Source organism: Solea solea, chromosome 16 (assembly GCF_958295425.1).
Source record: "Solea solea chromosome 16, fSolSol10.1, whole genome shotgun sequence".
Taxonomy (NCBI): Eukaryota; Metazoa; Chordata; class Actinopteri; order Pleuronectiformes; family Soleidae; genus Solea; species Solea solea.
This window is the reverse complement of record NC_081149.1, coordinates 13,773,928-13,793,844: the sequence shown is the minus strand read 5'-3', so window position 1 is coordinate 13,793,844 and position 19,917 is coordinate 13,773,928. Positions and strand designations below refer to the sequence as shown.

Below are 19,917 nucleotides of genomic sequence, written 5' to 3'. Positions count from 1 at the left end.
GGTGGACAGTGTGAAGACATGGATCATCAAAAAGAGAACATGTAGACATAGAATAATTTGTGTAAAACAAGGGATTTTCGCAGAAAGGGGAGGGGTTTTATATAACAATCAATAGCAGGAGGCGCACAAGAAATGCATGCAATAAGGAGGAAGAAAAATAAGGAGAGAGAGAGAGAGCAACAAGTCCCGTTTGGATTGAAGAATAAGCAGCTGGTTGGTTGGTCTCTAGAGACTTATTAAAATGGAATTCCTGATGCTAATCTTTGTTTTCTCACAAAAGGGCTGACACATCCTTGAGAGGCATACTGCATGTATATTTAATGACAAATCTCTGCATATATTAAGCGCACCTCGCTGTTTGGTACCGCATGTCACCGCCGCCCACTGCACCGCTGACAGTCACCGAATTGTGGCCCATTATTTGAGTTTATCTGCTCTCACTCTAGACCCCTCCAACACATACCATCTAACATCCATGGATCATAGTCAGCCAGCTGTAATGTGGAAGCTCTGAATATAGAAAAATGTGCAGCAACAATAAACAAACAGGAGCAGGGAGGAAGCGCTGCACAGGAACAACTGCCGAGGCTGTATAATTGTTTCCCTCTCCGAAGTGAATCCCATGCGTTACCAACACGTGACAGAAAAACTTGGGCTGGCAGATAAAATCATGCTAAACTCTTATGTGAAGAGAACGCATGCACGCACCATTAGTGCGGGACTGTTGGCTGCTGTGAACGTAGCAAACAGTGTCGCTGCCAGACATCATGACTATGAAATGTTGCGGGGGAAATTCGCAGCACAGATTCAGACGTTAGAGGGTTAACAATGCACCTGTCTCGGCTTCACAGCCAACCACAGGGTGCCTCGGCTGCAGCGTGGTGGTGGTGGGGGGGGCGGGGTTGGGGGGGTGGGGGGTGCGGGTGTCTGGAGAACGCAGCCCTGAATTCACACACATGTATGCAAAGAAAAGAAGAAGAAAAAACGCCACCCAAACAAAACCGCACACACCCAAGTGCTTAGAATATCGCCGTTGATCGCAAATCTGCTGACAACAATGGGGCAACGGCCCCCTTTCTTTTTTTTTTGTTCTTTCTCATTAAGCGATTACAATAATAAAACTGAAATTAAAAAACAAATAATCTGGATTTTCTGCTTGACTCGTTAATAATGTCTAACAGCTGTCACATGCAATATAGCCATGCGCTGAGGTGGGCCTGGGGCTGCCTGATGAGCAGCAGCCTGATACAGGGAGGGAGGGAGGGAGAGTGAGGGGGGGAGAGCGAGACAAACCAAGGGGAGAGATCCAAATCACAAACAAAACTGTAGTGGTTGATTTTGGGCAAATGTATCAGTCTATTCAATCTTGCAACAAGACGTTCTTGGTCCAGCTTGTTTATTTTTTCCTTCAAGTAACGGCATGTGTGTGTGTGTGTGTGTGTGTGTGTGTGTGTGTGTGTGTGTGTGTGTGCAGGTGTGTTCATCATGCACCAAAACACGTAAGCCATGTTGGACTCTTGATGCCTCACTTCCTCGTGCTGAGTGTAAAAATAGATGGTCAGGTTTTGAAATCTAACACTAGGGAATCTGATACAGGAAGGTATTACCCTGCCCGTTGCTCTCACCCGTGGGTCTCCTTTGTGTTTGTCCTGAGTATACGCCCCGTGCTTGAGGCAAGGGCTCTGTGGCACCGCGCCACACGGTGTAGTGTGGGTGGCGGTGTGTTTGAAGAGCGACATGACCACTCGCTAGCCAAAATCTTCTCGCAAAGGCAGACCGCTATTTTTTTTTGTTTGTTTTTGTTTTTTTTAAGCCACTCATCCGAAGCCTTCTCTGCTGTGGACATGTTTGCTGATGAGTAGCAAAACGTGAAGAAAATAGATGATTAAACCTTTTATCTGAAACCAAATCTGTCCCTTCAGTTACCTGAACGTGTTCTCCGATAACAGATGCTCTTACTCATTTTTTTTTTTGAAGACTGGTTTTTGGACATCTGGTACGATGATCTAATAGTGATAGTATAGTAAACAGTGAGGCAAAGCCTGTGGCCTGCCAACGATTTAATATATGGATGCCTGAATTCACTTAAAGCAGTAAGCACATGTTACCCATCTCACCAAAATGATTTGCAAAAATAGAGAGGTCCTTTCTGAGACAGCTGACCTTGCCCAATTGAGTACAGTAATTTAGGCCTCCAATGGGAGAGTAGGGGGGAAGGTGACAGATGGCAGCAGCACTGGGCAAGGTGCTACTTCAGCCAGGTGTATGAGGCCAAGCAACACCTCCACTATTTAGGTGGACTCCTGTGACATCCAGTCTGAACCGTGTCATCTCACACCAATCCACAAATGAGCCCAACAACAGGCCATGGCTCTTGCCCTGCTTTACACCGAGCTGGAACAAAAGAAGGAGGGAGGGAGCACACAAAGATGTAGCCAAATGGAACTTGGCCTAATATCCATGTTCTGTCACTATATTTCCTCCGCAATGGCTCCTGTATACAAGTGGCTATTTAATGTAATGTTTGTTTTTAGCCAGGTAGGTCTCACCTCTCGAGTTTCTCTCAATAAACCCCCCCAAAAGTTGTTACGTGTTAAAAAGAACGTAGTGTCACCGGCTTTCCGTTCACCTAGCAGCTGCTCCTCTTGAATAATTACACTGAGCAATGCAACACTGTCTCACCGCTCTTGCCTGGGGTCACCAGAAGAGTACGGTAAATGAAAGGTTGAGCAGGGTACGAACTGTGAGTGCTCACAACCCAAGAGTTACAAGGCCAAGTAGAGGAAGCCTCCATTCCCACAAACAGCCCTTGCCCACTCACTGAGGTTTATTCTCTTAAAGACCCTGGTTGTAACCAGCTCTTTGCTAACTCAGCCAAACACCTGTGTTTGTCTTTGAAGCGTCTTCCCAACAACCACAGACCCATGGGATGTTCCAGCAATGACAAGTTCAATAAAAGTCACCGTAAAGTTATTTATTCCCCTTTGAAAAAAAAAAAAAACAGTAGAAGGCAGACAACACAGCTAACCTTTAAAGAGGGGGGGGCTGCTCGGATATCCAGCTAAGACATAAAAACCAAGGGAATGCCAGGGACATCCTACCAGAAAACAATAAAGGGGGTGGAAGGGACTGTTTTTTATCTTTAACAGCAGCCGTAAAAAACACACAAAGCTGGGGTCTGCAACAATGGCCCGGAGCAGGGGAGGGTGGCTTTGACAGAAGTGGCAGGAAGACCACCACTTCCCAGACACAAGGGTCATCCTGCTGGAAAGACAGGAGACTGAGCAATGCAGAGGAGGCGAAATAGTGCAGCTTATAGAAAAGGAGGCAGATGAGATGTTAAGGAAGTGGACGCCGAATGCACAAGATGACACAAATATGACCTCTGATTACACGGGGTGTTTGGAGCAGAGCTCAGCCATGGACAGCCACTGCACCCCCCCCTGCTGTCTTCACAAAGCCACACCTCAGCCAGAGCACACTGATCAGAACAATATGGCTGAAAAATGAGCCCCTGCCATAAATGCCAGCAGTAAAGACAGCTCCACTGTGTCTCCTGTTCTGACACTATCCAACATCTGAATCCTCGCAGCCAAGTGGAGATTGTCTCCAACGCCGTGCCGGAGCCAGCAGAAGATAAAATTACTACTTCACAGTCCTTGCAAATGAACTGGCTGAATTACACAGCATTAGATGAGTTAACAGCCTGTGTCTCTGTGTTTTAGTGAGCACACACGGAGAGAAGTTGCTCCAATGTCACTTCACCAGAACACAGTGCAAGTGCAAACTATAAACTGACCACCTGACGTGCATTACAAATGACTGCCTCATTTGTAATGTAGGTGAAGATGGACGGAGGCAAAATGCACACTGAGAGAAACTCTACCAGTATCAGGAACATAGGAATGCATGTTTGATTCTGATGTTTCCTGATTGTAAGCACAAAAAAAGTGCATTTCATTCCAAAACATGCTGAAATTCTGTAACCCAGTAAAGGAGACAATGCTGAGGGAGGGCGTCACGGCCGCCATCACTCTTCTCAGCAGTAAAGGGTGAAGGGAGCGTTCTCGATAAATACCTCAGCAAAGTCGGAGGAACACTTTCATGGAGCCACATCAGAAACCGAACCCCTGAATGCATTTTTACATCAATCCTGAAATATTCATGCTCTTTGTTAAGTATTCATGTGAACCAGTGTGCAAGTTAGTCCCCTGGGGGAAAGTGCAGAGTAACTGAAGGGATCCAGTACGCTCGGCAAACAACATGCTCGGTCGTGCTAATGCTGCTAACATACGGGACAACTGATGACCTGCCCTGTCAGGATGAACAACAGTCTGACACCAGTTCAGTCAGACGCCTTCCAAACATTCGACAGTACGTGTAACACTGAGGCCTGTATTTATACCAACATTTTTGCTTTTATTAAACTTGGGCCTAATTGATTAAAAATGGCGTTTCGAAGGCAAAACTGTTTAAATGAATTTCCACTTTAAACATATATACTAAGAATAATTATTATCCGTGTATCATTCCAGCTGCACGATGACGTGTTTTACGACTTCTCATATCGTGCAGGTACAAAAACTTGATTCGAAACAGAGGGCCCGCAGAAGACGTAGAAACGATGATCCTAATACTAAATCTCTTCTTTTTCTCCAAATCTTAAGGATATTACACAGAATTCTCTCCGGTCACGCCCATGTGTAACCGACGAGACTGGGGAGAACAATAAACCACCTGTGCTGCTCATTGAACAGTGTTGACATTTGGAGGGTATGTATTCATGTTGGTGCAGCACGGGACGACAAAAGGAACACCAAATCTTGTTGGGTAAGCACCTGTACCCTGTAGCCAGTATTAGCCTTCATGCACTCGACAAAACATCTTTAATAATAATAATAATAATAAAAAAAGTGTGTGTGTGTGTGTGTGTGAGAGAGAGAGTGAGAGTACTGCCAAAAGCAAACATGAATGGTAAGAGATGAATGGTGAACAGAGCCCATGAATTCTCCTGAATGACTAATTATACTTCACGCTCAGCACAATTTTAAAAAGGAATTTTGAATCCTCGCGGAAACACAATACATGTAAAAAATGCCTTTGATTTGCCAGCATCACTGATGCCAACAGTTTAAAAAGATATTAAAATACACATACACACACACACACACACACACACATATATCATATATATATATATATACGTATATAGATAAACAAACAAACAAAAATCAGTATACTGAACTGCACTCACGGCATACGCACCCGGCAGAATTAAATTAGAAATTGAGTTGATACACGATAACTTTAAACAGCTTCATTTCCATGTGACTGCAGATTTCTGCTGCTGCTGCTGCTGCTGCTGCATCAAGAAAACCACATTAACATATTTTCAAAGGGAATTGTTCCAGAGGTGTAAGCGTTTGATGCAATCAATATGCCACCAGTGTCACTTATCTTATATTAAAGGCTTCTTTTGTGTTTCGCTGGTTGACAAAATAAACAGCATAATGTAATTAAGTCCATCACATCTGTGCATTTAAAGAAAAATAATACATTTACATATATATATTGTCTTTACAACAAGCCTGTAAATATTTCTAAATAAAGCAAAGTGTTTATTTAATTATAAGTACGTAATTACATTTTATTTACCACTCAATTTGGCTGTACGTGTGTTTTTCTTTAATTAACTCCTACTGTATTTTTTTTTTCTCCAAAGAAAAAAAAGAAAAGATATCAAAAGTGTGCACTTGTGTTGGCAACACGTGCACATTTGAGTACACACTATATTCACAAGTCACTTGTTAAACCTGCTGCATGCACACTGTAAACACATTTTGCACCCACACACACACACACACACACACACACTTCGAAGCACGTTTAATATAGGAGGAGGATTTGTCTTCCAAACTGTGCAGACTTACGTGCAGCCTGCCTGCAATGAAACACTAGTAGACCTGTTCATCCTGCTCCTTCGTTTGATTGCTTATGGCTCCGGGTAAGGCCCGGGGTTTGGGTTGTGGGGAGGGTGGGGTGGGGTGGGGTAGTGTAGTGATGGCATCGGTGTGACACGTATCATTTTTAACGTGAAGTGACAAAATCTCATTGTAGACTCGCAGCTTCACAGCCACTGGCAAACCACTGCCAGTGTGTTCTGCTCCACATCCCTCTGCACTAAAACACATTTTAAATGTCATTCTTTTTTTTTCTTTTTCTTTTTTTTTTAAAAATACCACGACATTTACCTAACTTATCAAACTGATGTTTGTTTAACAAATATGCTTTTATTGCCTTTGGATATATTTAAGCTTTAAATGTTGATTCAGCTTCAAAAAGAAGGGGAAAAAAGATCTCCCTTGCATGTCTTACAATGAAAGTAAAAAAATGATTAGCTGATATTTGAATAGAGAACAGTGTCAACACATGAGCTTATTTAAGACAAAGCGCCGTCTATTCGTGTTTTGTGCACAAACTCTGCAGTGATAAATGCACATACAGGGTTTTTCTTCTCTTTTTTTTTTTAGCGCAACATCATGAGAAAATGATAGAAAGAGCCTCAGCGTTAAGACAGACAGATGATCCAGGGACACAAACACATTCCAGTCGCTGCATTATTGTGTGACAAAACCGAACACAGCCTTGGGTGTTTGACTGACCTGAGTGAGGAGCCATCGGTATGTGCGAAGGGTAGTATTTCCCCGGCGGGAAGTGACCGGCATGCTGCACAGAGCTGTGGCCCGAGGGAGCGATCCGAGAGGCGGCTCGGTGCACCAGGGCGCCCCGCTCCGAGAGGAGGTGCGCCGGAGCAGCGAAATCCCGTCCTTCCATTCCCGAGGAATGTCGAGTAATCCGAATTCCGGATAGGGCAGGTCAGGAAAATCAAATGCAACCCATATAATAATCCTTTCCTTCAGATCTATGTGTTGCATTCAGGCGACTGCAGGCTGATCCAGCCAAAAACGTAGCCCTCGATCATCTTTTCTGTCAAAAAAAAAAAAAGGAAGGAAATGCAAATGTCATTATCAGGAGAAAAATAAGAAATACACAACAACAACAAAGAGTAAAAAACCCAGTTAAGAATTACAACGTAGGGAGGGGGGGAAATACTGACATTGCATTATAGCCTTTGAAAATGTCAGAGAAAACAAGTCATTAGTAGCGCTCCATTGAATTTTGTTGTAATAGGCTACCTATCACTCGTGCCAAGGTTTATTTTGCATTTTTGCTGAAATTACGCCCTCCCCCTCCAGAAAACACCGACGCTCGAAATGTAACCGCGGACACAAGCGAGCAGCGAGGCGTCCGCAAGCCCACTGAGCATGCAGGACATGCAGGACACGCAGGACACGCAGGACACGCAGCCTCAGCCCCTGCTCTATTGATCAGCCCGGGATACACTGGCTCTAATATGCTTCTTATGGAGAGAAGCACTTGATATTCCACAGACACATGCACGGCGAGAAACACTGACACATTTACAGGTGCTTTTCTATTTCTCTCTCTCTCACTCACACACACACACACACACACACACACACATTTTTGTTTTAATTTCCGAGAATCTCTTTATTGTATTTTCTTATGTGATTTCTGCAACAATAAGCCGGCAGTCGTTCTGTTTAGACGACGATCTGTGTTGCACTGTTTGGGGTGGATTAAAAATGATGATGGAAGAAGCTTCAGTCTACATCTCAAGGTGAACAACGCTGCTGCTGCTGCTGCTGCTGCCTTCGTCCTATTGTTTCAAACACTGGCGTGAGTGTGAGTGAGTGGGTTTTTTTCTACTTCTTCTTCTCCTTCTTCTTCTTCCACCCCCCCTCCAACAGCCCTCATCACACCTCAGGCTCAGATTTTCTCATTCATGATCTCACATGTAATGTTGTGCAGCAAAGTGCCAACAAAAATAAAAAGAAATAACCCCACTTTACTACAAATATGGTCAAATGCATCAACTGTAGGTATGAATGAACCAGGCACTTGTCTGTTCTTAAAGCTTAGAGAGCAACCACGGTGTAGAAGGCCTGATATTTAAAATAAGAATATGATTAAAATACTGATCCATAATAGAGATGCATCATGCAGCTCCTGCAGACACCCCCCCCCCCCCATCTCCTCTCTCTCTCACACACACACACACACAGACACACACACACTATGAAAGAAAGAGAGAGAATAACTGCACTCTCACTGCCTTCATGTGCCCTGACCTATTTCAGGTCAGGTAATCAAATGGAGTAGTAAATACATTATAGGCTACATCCTCTGCCTTGCCACAAAACAACTAAAGAAAAATTAAACATGATTAGTGGTTGGTTACATTCAATTAATTGTGGGCTAACTTCACTGTAAAAATAAATACACGATTGTGCCTTTACAGCAACCATCTTCATCTGACAGTTCAAGCTAATTATTAAGAAATAAAGCAGCAGGCAAACAAGACATGGCTCATTTCATATTATGATAATTGTTCTAAACACAACATATATATATATATATATATATATATATATATATATATATACATTTATATATATATATATATATTTATAGAGAAAGAGAGATGGGGAGGTGATGATATCTTGACATGATTGTGTCTCTTGTCAGAAGGCTTTATTTATTTATTTTAATTTTTTTTAAAAAAGGGGCAATTTAACCACAAATTAAATGTCTAAATAAGCAAAATGTAATATTTAATGTAATGTAATGTAAGGGCGAGCATCTGATCGAACAAACAGGCTGATTCACGCTCAGCACTACTATCTCTCCATGCAGCTGCAGTTGAAAGCACAGCCACTGCTTCACCAACAACAGTAAAACAAAATCCTCACAGCCCCCTCATCCAAAAAATAAAATAATTCTTATTCCCTGAAATAAAAAAAACATTCTGGGATACAGGCTTCGTACAGGGTCCTGTACGTGAAACCAGTTTTTTTACAGCTCGCGGGCATAGAGATCCGAGGTGAATGGCCGCCCTTTGTCTCCACAGACTGAGAGAGAGTGTCTTACAGTCAGCCATTACCTTCGCCATGCTGCTGCTGCTGCTGCATTCAGCTCTTTACATCCACCACCAAGCAAACATTTTAAATCACCCACTGCCCACGACACTGACACGACTCTACTATTCAGCAAATGTTCAAAATGTACAATTTAATTCCAGAAAGAAAGCACCCATCGATGTGTTTCATTTTACCCTCAAATGTGTGTGGAAACGCTCGCCAAATAAACGCTACATTTGCTTTGAAAAGGATCAAAATGATCGACGCTCATAATGTAATTCATTAAGCGGCTGCCAATCCCATTCCCCCCACCACCCCCCCTCCCTCAGAATCCATCCAAGCGACAGCAGAAAACGCGCGTGATAAATCAAATTATCTTGTAATTTTTGTTCGCGTCGCAAAAATTTAAAGGGTGGACCTCCGCGGCTGAGCTCCCCGGCAGGGAGTGCACCTCCGCCGGCGAGAGAGCAGCTACGCCTCCCGATCCTTCCCCTGGAAGAGTTCCCGCTCGGGAGTTCAAAGAATTCCAGCCGCACTATAACCACAATATGCACACTACCAAATAAAATGACATTTAAATATGCATATACATATATATATATATAAAACATATTTGCACAATTTATCAAATACTATACTGGACTCGACACACACAAAAAAAATAAAGCACAAAAAATACTAATAAATTGTAGGATCATTTAAAAAAGCAAAAAAAGCCTCGATTATAAATAAATATTTTTATAATTATACAATAACCACAATGACAAACCGATTATTCAATTATTATAATATCAATAATAACAACGATAATGATATTTTTATTTAGTAATTTGACATTTGCCTTGTGTTAAATCATCATTATTCCACAGGAAACATCTTGCAGATAAATCCTGTTTTGTTATTCTTAAAAAAATATATAAATGATGGCTCTGAACATTTCACATTATAACCCAGAGCATTGTGGACTAAAATAGCCACTTACTGACAAGGAAACAGGCCTTAAAAAATGTTTATTGATTTAAAAAAAATAACCAATAATCAAAAAAAAACTATTTACATGAAATATTTAAAATCACTACTTACTGGTATGTTAAATCCTTGCATAACAATAAATTAAAAAATCACAAAACACAGGGAGGGAAGGTGCAAGGCCAAGTGCGACGCCCATTTAAAATCTTTAAAATGTGAAATAAAGCATGTAGGCAGGAGAGTGAAATCCTACAGTAAGTCCATCTGTGGCTGCTGTGCAGTAGTAGCTGCTGCTGCTGCTGGTTTATCCTACGGAAGCAGTGGGAGCGACTGGGGCTTCCGGCCTGGCTGGATCGAGGCTCGGATCTCCGAGCAGCGATTTCTCTCCCGGTGCAACTGCGTACCTCGCTTCTCTGGGAGCAGGGTAAACACGGGCTCCCATTGGTCGGACACCTCCATGGTAATGAGCTCGTGCCGCCCGTCCGTGGACACAGACGGCTGTGATTGGTCGACAGCGCGGGCCAATGGTGTGGCGACTGGGGAAACTAAACAGAGTAAAAAGCGCCAGATTTAAAGCACGGGATCATCACTCACAGCAGTAATAGAGCTGCAGCTCCACTTAAAATGCTCAGTATATGTACAACAGATCAGCAGGCCATAGCCACAGATGATATATAAAAGGTGGACTTTGTCTCCTGGTTTGCAGGTTTGACGCTAAGCAGAAAGTAAGAATGTCTTGAATAGCCACCAAGAGCCACCAAGGGTCGACTTTGTTGGTTGCAAAAACTGCATCTTTTTGAATGGAAGTCTATGAGCTGGTCTCAATCACTGGTTCCAGGTCTCCTTTCACGGCACATGATGTTTTGTCCATTTAGAGGAAAACAGTTGATAAAGCATGGGACATATTAGTGAATGTAGTTGATGCATGTTAAAAGTCCGATTTTAGTCAGACTAAGACAATAATTTGGTTTTCTTAATGTCATATAAACAAATTAGTCCAATTAAAATCAAACTAGTCTTAGTTGGACTAACATACCTGGATAACTCGTCTGAGTATTCCTGCATGTTTACGTTTCTTTCCTGGTATTTAGCCGGAAGTAGACGACGTATAAACTAGCTACGATAACTAACTATAAAAGTGGCGTCTTTCTTTGGACAACACGGCAACCACAAGAGCCATGCTTGATTAAACTTGCATCACGATTAACATGTACATCAGGCACGAAACATACAGAACCACACCACGATCCATCTCACCATCTATCTTGTCATTCTCTGTTTGTTTTTCTGTGACGTAAAGGTCAACAGGAAACAGCTTCAATACGCACTAGCTTTTAGAGAGATACAGCGCCACCTGCGGAGGCGGAGTCAGACGTACACGGCCAATAAATAAATTTTCTCCTCTCCATGTATACTCTACTCGAACTCGGCAACTGGGCCTTTGAAAGGAAGCTGAAAACAAGCAACAAGCAAAAAAAATGACCACAAGACAGACTTAAACCAGGTTTTAACATTTATTTAACATTATAAAACAGATGGGATAAGAAACATTATAGTACATTGTATACACAATAACCTCGGATTATTAAACTTTACCAGACGCAAATATTCTGAATCCATCTTCCATTGTTTCTTTCAGTTCCAGGAATTCAAACCAATATGTCATAAAATAGAACCAAACCTTCCCCTCTTTTAGTTTAAATATATATATGTATATATGTATATATATATATATATATATACTGTATGTGTATACATATATACATATATATGTATATATATGTAAAAACATAAAATAAAAAACAAAAAATGTACCTACTCTACCTCTGATTGGTTACTGCTCGTTGCCATCAGGATCAGAGCCAATCAGAGGCAGGGTGTGGGTGGAGACAAAACTCGGCTGTCACTTGTGTGTATGGGGAACAGAAGAGGTGGAGGGACAAACTATCCTGCATTTAAATGACATATCGACAATATCTGCTTGACAACTCATGGAGTTGGGAACAAGCCCAAATACACAAGCCCCCCCAAAAAACAGCAACCTGTGACTACAAATATTTGTAAGCAACTTTAAAGAAAAATTATGCAGCAGTTCTCAATTAAACATGTGTATTAATGGCTTACAAGTGCACCTGAATGTGTGGCTATTGAAATGAATAAACATATTTAAGTGCGAGATTTGCCACTGTAACAGATATATTTTTTGGATTAATAATTATGAAGGGGTGTCCCTTTTTTTCACTTGAGCCCCTGCCCATGAAATGCCTGTGCACACCACTGGCCTTCACTGAATTCACCTAGGCTGGTTGAAAAGATGCATAAGATAGAGAAGATAATCCTTTGTTATTCCCACCGTGTGGAAGATTTGACATAAAGTAATGAAGGCAATAAATAGTAGACATGAATCCTAAAGGCCAGGAGGTATAAAAATTAAATATTTAAACAAATAATAATATATGCAGTGCAAATATATGCAACATGGGTGTATTATGTACAGAGTAACGAGTGCGAGGGATGTAAGATATTACACTTATTATATTGTAGCCTATACGACCTAGACTAGGTTTTGAAAAGTGAAATAAAACAAAAGCTTTATTGCAATACAAGTGATTCTATGCAAGTGCATTAAATAAAGTAGAGAATTTAGTTTTGTATTTAAATAATAATAATAAATCTTTTTTTTTTAGATTAAATCTTTAAATTAATACATGTTGGGTGTTTTTTTTAATGACTCCAACAGTCAATTCTTAAAAAAATCGCACTTAATCCAATATTTCCCCACGTTATTACTCTGGACTTTTAGTTATAACAATATGCTAAATGTTGACAAATGAAACCCCCCCTTGTGTGCACGTCTGCGATTGGCTGGCGCGCTGCCAGAGCATTGTCAGTCACAGAGTGTAAACAAGACTCTGATTGGCTGATGGCCAGTCCGCATTGGACTGTCTGAAAAAAAAGGCAATAACTGGCCCTGCGGTTTCAAGGCGTCCCGAGTTAGATGATGAAAGGGGATTAAAAAAGAGAGAGAGAGAGAGAGAGAGAGAGAGAGAGAGAGGGAGAGACAGTTTCAAGGCGCCTCAAAGGCGGACCCCTACTGGCCCTGCAGCCATATGAGTCAAGCGCGAATCAAAGGGAATACTGCACACAGAGAGAGGGAGGAAACTGCATGTTGGATATTTGATACAATCGAGGTTAGTTTTCGGACAAAATGCGAATCCGCGGTGGCTTAGGTGAAAGAAAAGTTATGAAAACAGGTGAAACATTGCAGGTTTCAAGGCTCCGTGCACGCGAGGAAAGCGAGAGTAGAGCCTGGATGTGATGGAGGAGGGGAAAAAAGCAGCTGCTCGGACTCTTTCGCCATGTTTAAGTGTTTCTGCATGAGGTTTGTCGATGTGGGGTCAAATGGTGGAAATGAGGAATCAGTGTTAGTTGTTAGAAATTATTATTCTGAATATTGTGATTTTTTTTTCTTTTTTTGTCGCATGCTGTTATGGTCTGGTTGTTGAATTCAGATAAAAAAAAAGTAAAAGAAAAATAAACCTGCATGGAGCCACAAAACTGTAGCATATGAATTGATAACTTTACATATGTAAATGTTATGTCTACTTTGTCAGAATAATAAAGAGATGTCTTAATGTCCTTCTTATTTGCTTTATTTGCACCACAGTTTTCTCTGCAGAACATTATCGGGTAAATAAATGGATGTATTTTAATAATAAGATCACATGGGGAAAAAAAAGGGCCTATAGAATATTAATTTAAGACAAAAGAAATGAAAGGCAAATTACTGCCACTATATTGTGTGTATTTGCTGCCCTATGTTGTGTATTTAATTATTCTTTGGTCCAAGACGTTTCCAGCCTATATTTGTATAAATCAGCTGCACAGATTTATAGTTCAGATAGATTTCATATTGTAATTTACCACAGCAGGACACACACACACACACAATGATAATTCATGCAGAGTGACTGATTTCTTCACACACAAAAAAAGGCCAGTTTTATGACAAGAATTGTCCCCTGATCAATGAGCACTGATGATTGACAGTCCGCGCCCACGTCTCCATTCAAAGGAAGAAGAAGGAGCCTTGGTTGGATATTAAAAATAGACAAACTCATTGTCTACCTGTGTTGATTTCCCTCACATTAAATACTGTGCTCGACAGCACAGCATCTCAAGCACGGCTGATCATCTGGAGCTCTGCAAATATTTTCAACAGTTTTGAAGCATTTAAAACACAAAATACCACAAGAATCCATGTCTACGTTTCATTCACAATTGTTTTGGCTGGAAATGCTGAAAAACAGTTGTACAATTCTCTGACTGCAAAATATTTAATATTCTACACCCTCCAAAAAAATAGGGAATGCATGACTTGGGTTTGATTTGATTAAATTAAATTAAATCTTCAAACGAACAGTCTGATATGATATTGACATATTAGCAGATGTCCTTTGACCTGTGTGTGTGTGAGAGAGAGAGAGAGTATTGGGGACCTGACTGAATATCAGCTGATATTAATTAGTAATAAATATAGTTTATTTTAGTATAATTTACATAAAACAACATACAATGGGTTTGTTATGGATTGTGTGTGTGTGTGTGTGTGTGAGAGAGAGAGATTAGTACATTGTAGTGGCATATGGCAGATCTGTCCTCCCCTGCTCTCACTGCACTAATAAAACTATCTCGTGTTATTATTTTTTTAAAGATATTTTCTCATGTATGTACTCTTCGATGAAGGGCAACCCCCAAGACATGTCTATAAACCACATCTTGTTACCGACTGAAAACAAAAGATCTGTGGGAGAGTGAGTGCCTCTGAGAGCAGCAGACAGCACTGTGAGATACATTACAGCCCACACACACACACACACACACACACAACATATAGTATTTTGACAAATTACCATATAAATTAAGTTAAAAAAGTATAAAAAAAGGAGCACTAAGTGTTACCTTATTTATGGTCTCTGCTTTCACAGAATTTCTGAAACGAGGCATATAGGGCGTTGGTTTGTATTGATGGAGCATATAATCATTACAAGCAGACGACTCCTGTGATCTCCTCTGGTTTGCCCTTCTTTCCCTTGAAGTTCACTGACCCTAAGCAGCCTGACATCCTATGTTGACCCCCTCCATTACCTCACGGTTTCCCTTGCAGACAACAATGTGCTCAACTCCCATGTTTTTACAATGAGCAAAATGGTTTTTAAAATGTATATACAAACCGTCTAAATGTCCCACTGCAACCCAAGGTGGACCCAATCTATTGTCTCAAAGCCACAGACAAATAAATAAAAAATGTTTTTGTGATAATGGACATCAAACGCAGCCGTCGTAAGCACAACAACAATAAAACTCATCTGTCGTGCTGTTACCCAAGATATGCAGTGAGGGGTGCTGGGCAGCACGGGGGTGGGTGGGTGGGGGGGGGGGCGTTGAATGATGCTTCCATGGTCATGTGACCAAGATGGCTCTTGTCACTAAAAGCTCTTGTTTGAGAGAAGAAAAGGAGGTTTGTGGTGTGATTGATTTCTCCCCCAGCTGCAGGTTTGGAGAAGCATTGCATAAGCATCACATGGCCCGAACTGGGCAGCGATCATGGAGCTCAGTTCAGGGCTCCAGACCTGGGTCTGTGCGTGGCTCAGTCAGCTCAGCCCCCTATGGGCTTCCTCCTTTCATTCACAGGGCCCGTGCTTTCATTTCACACAACTCGTGCTTTATCCTTGTCCTCTCGGGACACCCTGAACTCTTTTTTTTTGGAGATAAATAATAGGGACATTCAGATTGTTCGTGTTAGTTTGATACAGAAATAAAATAACAATGATAATAACAACAATAATAATAATAATGATAGAAATGCACATTAACTGGCAGTGAAGTATGGAGAGTGAGCTGAGGCCACTTCTCTGACCTTGTCAGCGAGAGAGACACAGCTAATGCAACAAGAATATGTGTAAAAATGAAAATCTACAAATAAAATTTGACATATTTTACGCAAAATGCTAAAATTTAAGAGATGTATTCATTGGTCATGTGGGGCTGCAACAATTTACTGTCAATCAAATTTACTGATCATAAATAAAATGGGAATCGACTTCTAAGGTAATTGCAAAAAAACCATTTGGATGATTCATTATCGGTATCTTTTTTAAATAAAAACAAGTTCTAAGCTGATTAAATGTGAATATATTTAAATATGAGATTTGGGAGTCACATCAATCGACACTTTCAGTCATTTCATGGATGAAAAACCTTATTGATGAACCCCCTCCAAAAATATTGATAGATTAACCTATAATGAAAACAATTGTTAGTTGCAGCTCTGCATTCGTGTCAGCTTCACTATTTAAAGAAAACAAGATAAACACGTATAAGAGTAGAAGAGTAAAACCAGAGTATAAGAGTGGCAGCATCTTCCTCTCTCATAAGTTACTGAATCAAGAAGGTGCAGAGACACTGTCACCAGCTCCTGATGAAGAATCAATATGGATTCAGTCATTCAGGCCCTGCAGAAGTTTGAATGCAGGCCAAAAGTGAGAACGGGAGGCTTCGTTAAAAGGTCGTCGATATGTATCTGCTCCAACAACAATGACAATATCAAGACTGAAGTGAGGTATGAACAAGTCTCTCAGTTCTCAGCACCACTTTTCCTTTTCTTCCAAGCATTTCTTTCTCTCATCATGTCTCTGTGATCGCCGCCGTAAATCCAGCTCAGCCTCATCATAACCAACAAATCCGTTTATATGACGTGTATACACTTTTCGCATGAAGTGTCCAATTAAAAATGTCCTCTGCAAAGCCTAAACCGGTTTCCCCGCTTGCCACCGGGCTTATGGCAGGTGGCCTTTCTGTCATATTAATTCCACCTCCCAATGGCCGATTGTGGCTCCAACATAAAAATGATGAGCCATATTTCAGATACGGGGGCCCCCTCCTTTTTTTTTATAGATCTTCAAATATGCAGTTATCACTCTCACTGCCCACCTCACATGCCTGCAACATCTGTCAGAGATAAAAGTTTAAACAGGTCGTGGCAAACAGTGCTGGAGTGGAAAAGAGAAAGAAGAGCAGCGGACATGGTCAGTCCAGTCCTCAGACTAAGACTTTTCTTCTGCCATTAATGCATCAACTTACTTCTTCTTTTTTTTTTTTTTTTTAAGAATGGTTTGATTGTTACCAATAAAACAAATAGAGCCAAAAAAGCAAGAGGAAAAAAATAGTCATATTCTTTTCAATATAGATAAATTCAACATGTCAGGCATTTGATTAAACTACTAGATATGCAATGAGGATTATTTGCGAATGGTGTCTGCGTTCAGTAAGTGTTATCTTTTCTTTATTAATCTCCACCAGTGCATGTAAATATTTTTTCTTTCTTGCAGAAATGTAATATTGTTGTATTAATTCGAAACGAAGGCGTGTGTACATCGCCGCATTTGTATGTACACGAGCAAACACTTGCCCCCCTCTGACAAAAGATATTGCCAAAGATTAAGTTAATATTATCATTTGACCGAGGAGCCATGATCACCGTCCTCGGGAGGACATGACACATGGCCTGGACCAAAGGACGGAATAATGTGTGGTAGAGTGAATGGCTGCACATGCTCATTAGTTTCATTAATCACCAGGGACAGAGATGCCTAATGATAGAGAGACCGGGGACTTCACAGAGGGAGGAGGGAAAGGGGACGTGACACAGATGAAGCAAATTCTCCAGAATATTAACAGCGACAAATTTATACTGTATACGTTGCTTTCACATCCACTGAAACGTGTCTGTTTTGGGCAATCGTGATTCTGGCAAAAAAAACTAAAAAAAACTGCAAACTGGGGTTGCAAAAGTGTAATTAGGTTGTCGTTCCAAATTGTCATGTCATGATTTAACATCATGGGCCGAGTCTGCTCCCTTGGGGATCAAATAGGTGGGTGATATTTTCTCTCAGAGGTTTCTCAGCTGAGCCTCGCACCAGATATCAGGGGCGGAGAGAGGCGGGCGTATAGGCCATGCAGGCAGCTCCTCCGTAGTCTGTCTGGTGGTGGGAGTGGGAGGCCCTGAGCCTGGCCGTCCCTCTGCAGCAGCACAGGCTCTGGGGATAGTCGTGCATGGCGAGGGCAGGCTGTTTGATCAGCACATATTTTTAATTGGCTCCGGGCACCCTGGGGTGTCAGCATTGCCACGGCGTAGACTCCTATTGCATCTTTCCTAATTACAATCATTACAAATTCAAGGCACATCATAAAGGATTAAATGAGACTTGTGTGTATTTTATATCTGTTAGTCTGTGCAAGGCTGTGTTGTCTCCTCGATAGCTGGCATGTATGACTTAATTGTTTTTCCTCTCAATAACAGTGAAGGAGGCCGGTGCTGAAATATGGCTCGGCTAATCGAATTACGCGAACTTCTCAACACAGCCACTGTGAAACGCTGCGGCGAAGTAAGTCAGCGTACGTCTCGTGAAGAAATTGATTGCGAGTAACAAAAACTTAAGACGCCGGGGAGCGTTGAGCCTGCACTTGTGTTGAATATTCACATCCGTCCTGCTGTGAGAAGCGGCTAACAAGGTGCAGTTTGTCTTGTTTGAAATGATTGATGTCACACAGACTGTGCATCTCCGTGGAGAACTATTTTCAAACGGCTCGGAAAACAAATGGTTCGGAAGAAACTGGCGCCCGGCGTCAGTGGACATCTTGTTCGTCAAAACACTTTGAGGGGAAACAAAACTCTGTCTTGTCTTGAAATGAGACGCAGATAGAGGATGATGACGATGATGCTATATTTAAGAAGAGTCATTATGGGTTTACACTTGTGCGTTAGCGGCGAGATAGGAGTGGTTTTCAGTGGCCTAAACAAAGGAGGGCTTAAATCTCTTAGTATCTGCCATTGTCTCTTTGCCCCAAGGGAAACCACAAGACAAGGCAGTGTTTCTTTGCTCTGATATTGGACGCTGGAGTTCATGAGGGCAAAATGCATGCGTAGACTATGAGCCGACTCTGTTCGAAAAACATGCCCGTAAAGCCTTAACACACACACACACACACACACACATACCCTGACACAAACATTAAAATGATGTGACATATAACAGAGAAAATGACTACAATTTATAAAGGTAATAACCAAGTCTGTCCAAAGTTTGAGATGAATATCGCGGTCACGAGTCATTAAAAGAACCTCAGCACTCAACGCATAAGAGTCGCAGAGAAGCCTCCCTGAGTGTAAGCCAATAGTTATGGTGATCAAGACTGATAATGTCTCTTGTGGAACACAGTGGGACCTCTATCCACATCAACATCCAATACAACTACAGCCGGTCTTTTAATAGTTAATGGCCATTATTGTTCTGCAGTGAATGGACATGCTATGGGTAGGCAGACGCAAATATCACAAGGTTCATTGTCATTCTTGTGGTTGGTGAAGTCAGGGCTGAACTAGTCACAGAGATTTCCACTGCTTTTTCTGTACATAAATGTGTATATATATATAAAAAACTATAATTGTACTTAATGGTATTAAAGATTCAGAGATTAAGAATGCATATGGACATTTCTCCACTTCCTTAGTGTTGCTCATAAATAATAAAGGAGAAGAGATCGCGTGGACATATTTTGAAACGTGATTGCTCAGTCCCCGACTGAGTCATGGGGGATAAACAACACAGAGGCATGGCAGAGGACAGGAAAGTGAAAAATGGATCAGAAAGATGAGTGAGGGCGAGGTGTCTCCTCACCCATCGCCGTCCGGAAAAGTCTATTCATCATTTCCACGTCTTGGTGTCACGGCTTACTTTGGCAACGGCCAGAAGAGTGGCAATGAAGACACGGAGGATTGATGAGGTGCAGGCGGGGGGTGCCTAGCGGGGGTTTGGGGTGGAGATGGTCAAACCAGATGTGGCGTGAGGTGGGGCCTGGGATGGACAACAAGGGGCACCCGATG

General features: G+C 41.6%; 1 protein-coding gene across 11 annotated transcripts in view; it reads right to left on the bottom strand.

Moving 5' to 3' along the window:
- LOC131475025 (BAH and coiled-coil domain-containing protein 1) overlaps positions 1-10,417 on the bottom strand; it is a 72,270-nt gene extending 61,853 nt beyond the window's left edge. For 4 of the 11 annotated variants that reach the window (XM_058652819.1, XM_058652818.1, XM_058652822.1 and 1 more), the window contains exons 1-2: positions 10,086-10,416; positions 6,663-6,987 (exon numbers count right to left, since the gene is read on the bottom strand). In XM_058652819.1, coding sequence (XP_058508802.1) covers positions 6,663-6,834 — 172 coding nt within the window. In that variant the 5' untranslated portion in view covers positions 6,835-6,987; positions 10,086-10,416. Of the gene's footprint in view, positions 1-6,662; positions 6,988-7,196; positions 7,487-10,085 lie in introns of those variants that run through there. The other 7 variants (XM_058652810.1, XM_058652816.1, XM_058652817.1 and 4 more) reach the window with 4 other exon arrangements.
- Between the last annotated feature and the right edge of the window lie 9,500 nt (positions 10,418-19,917).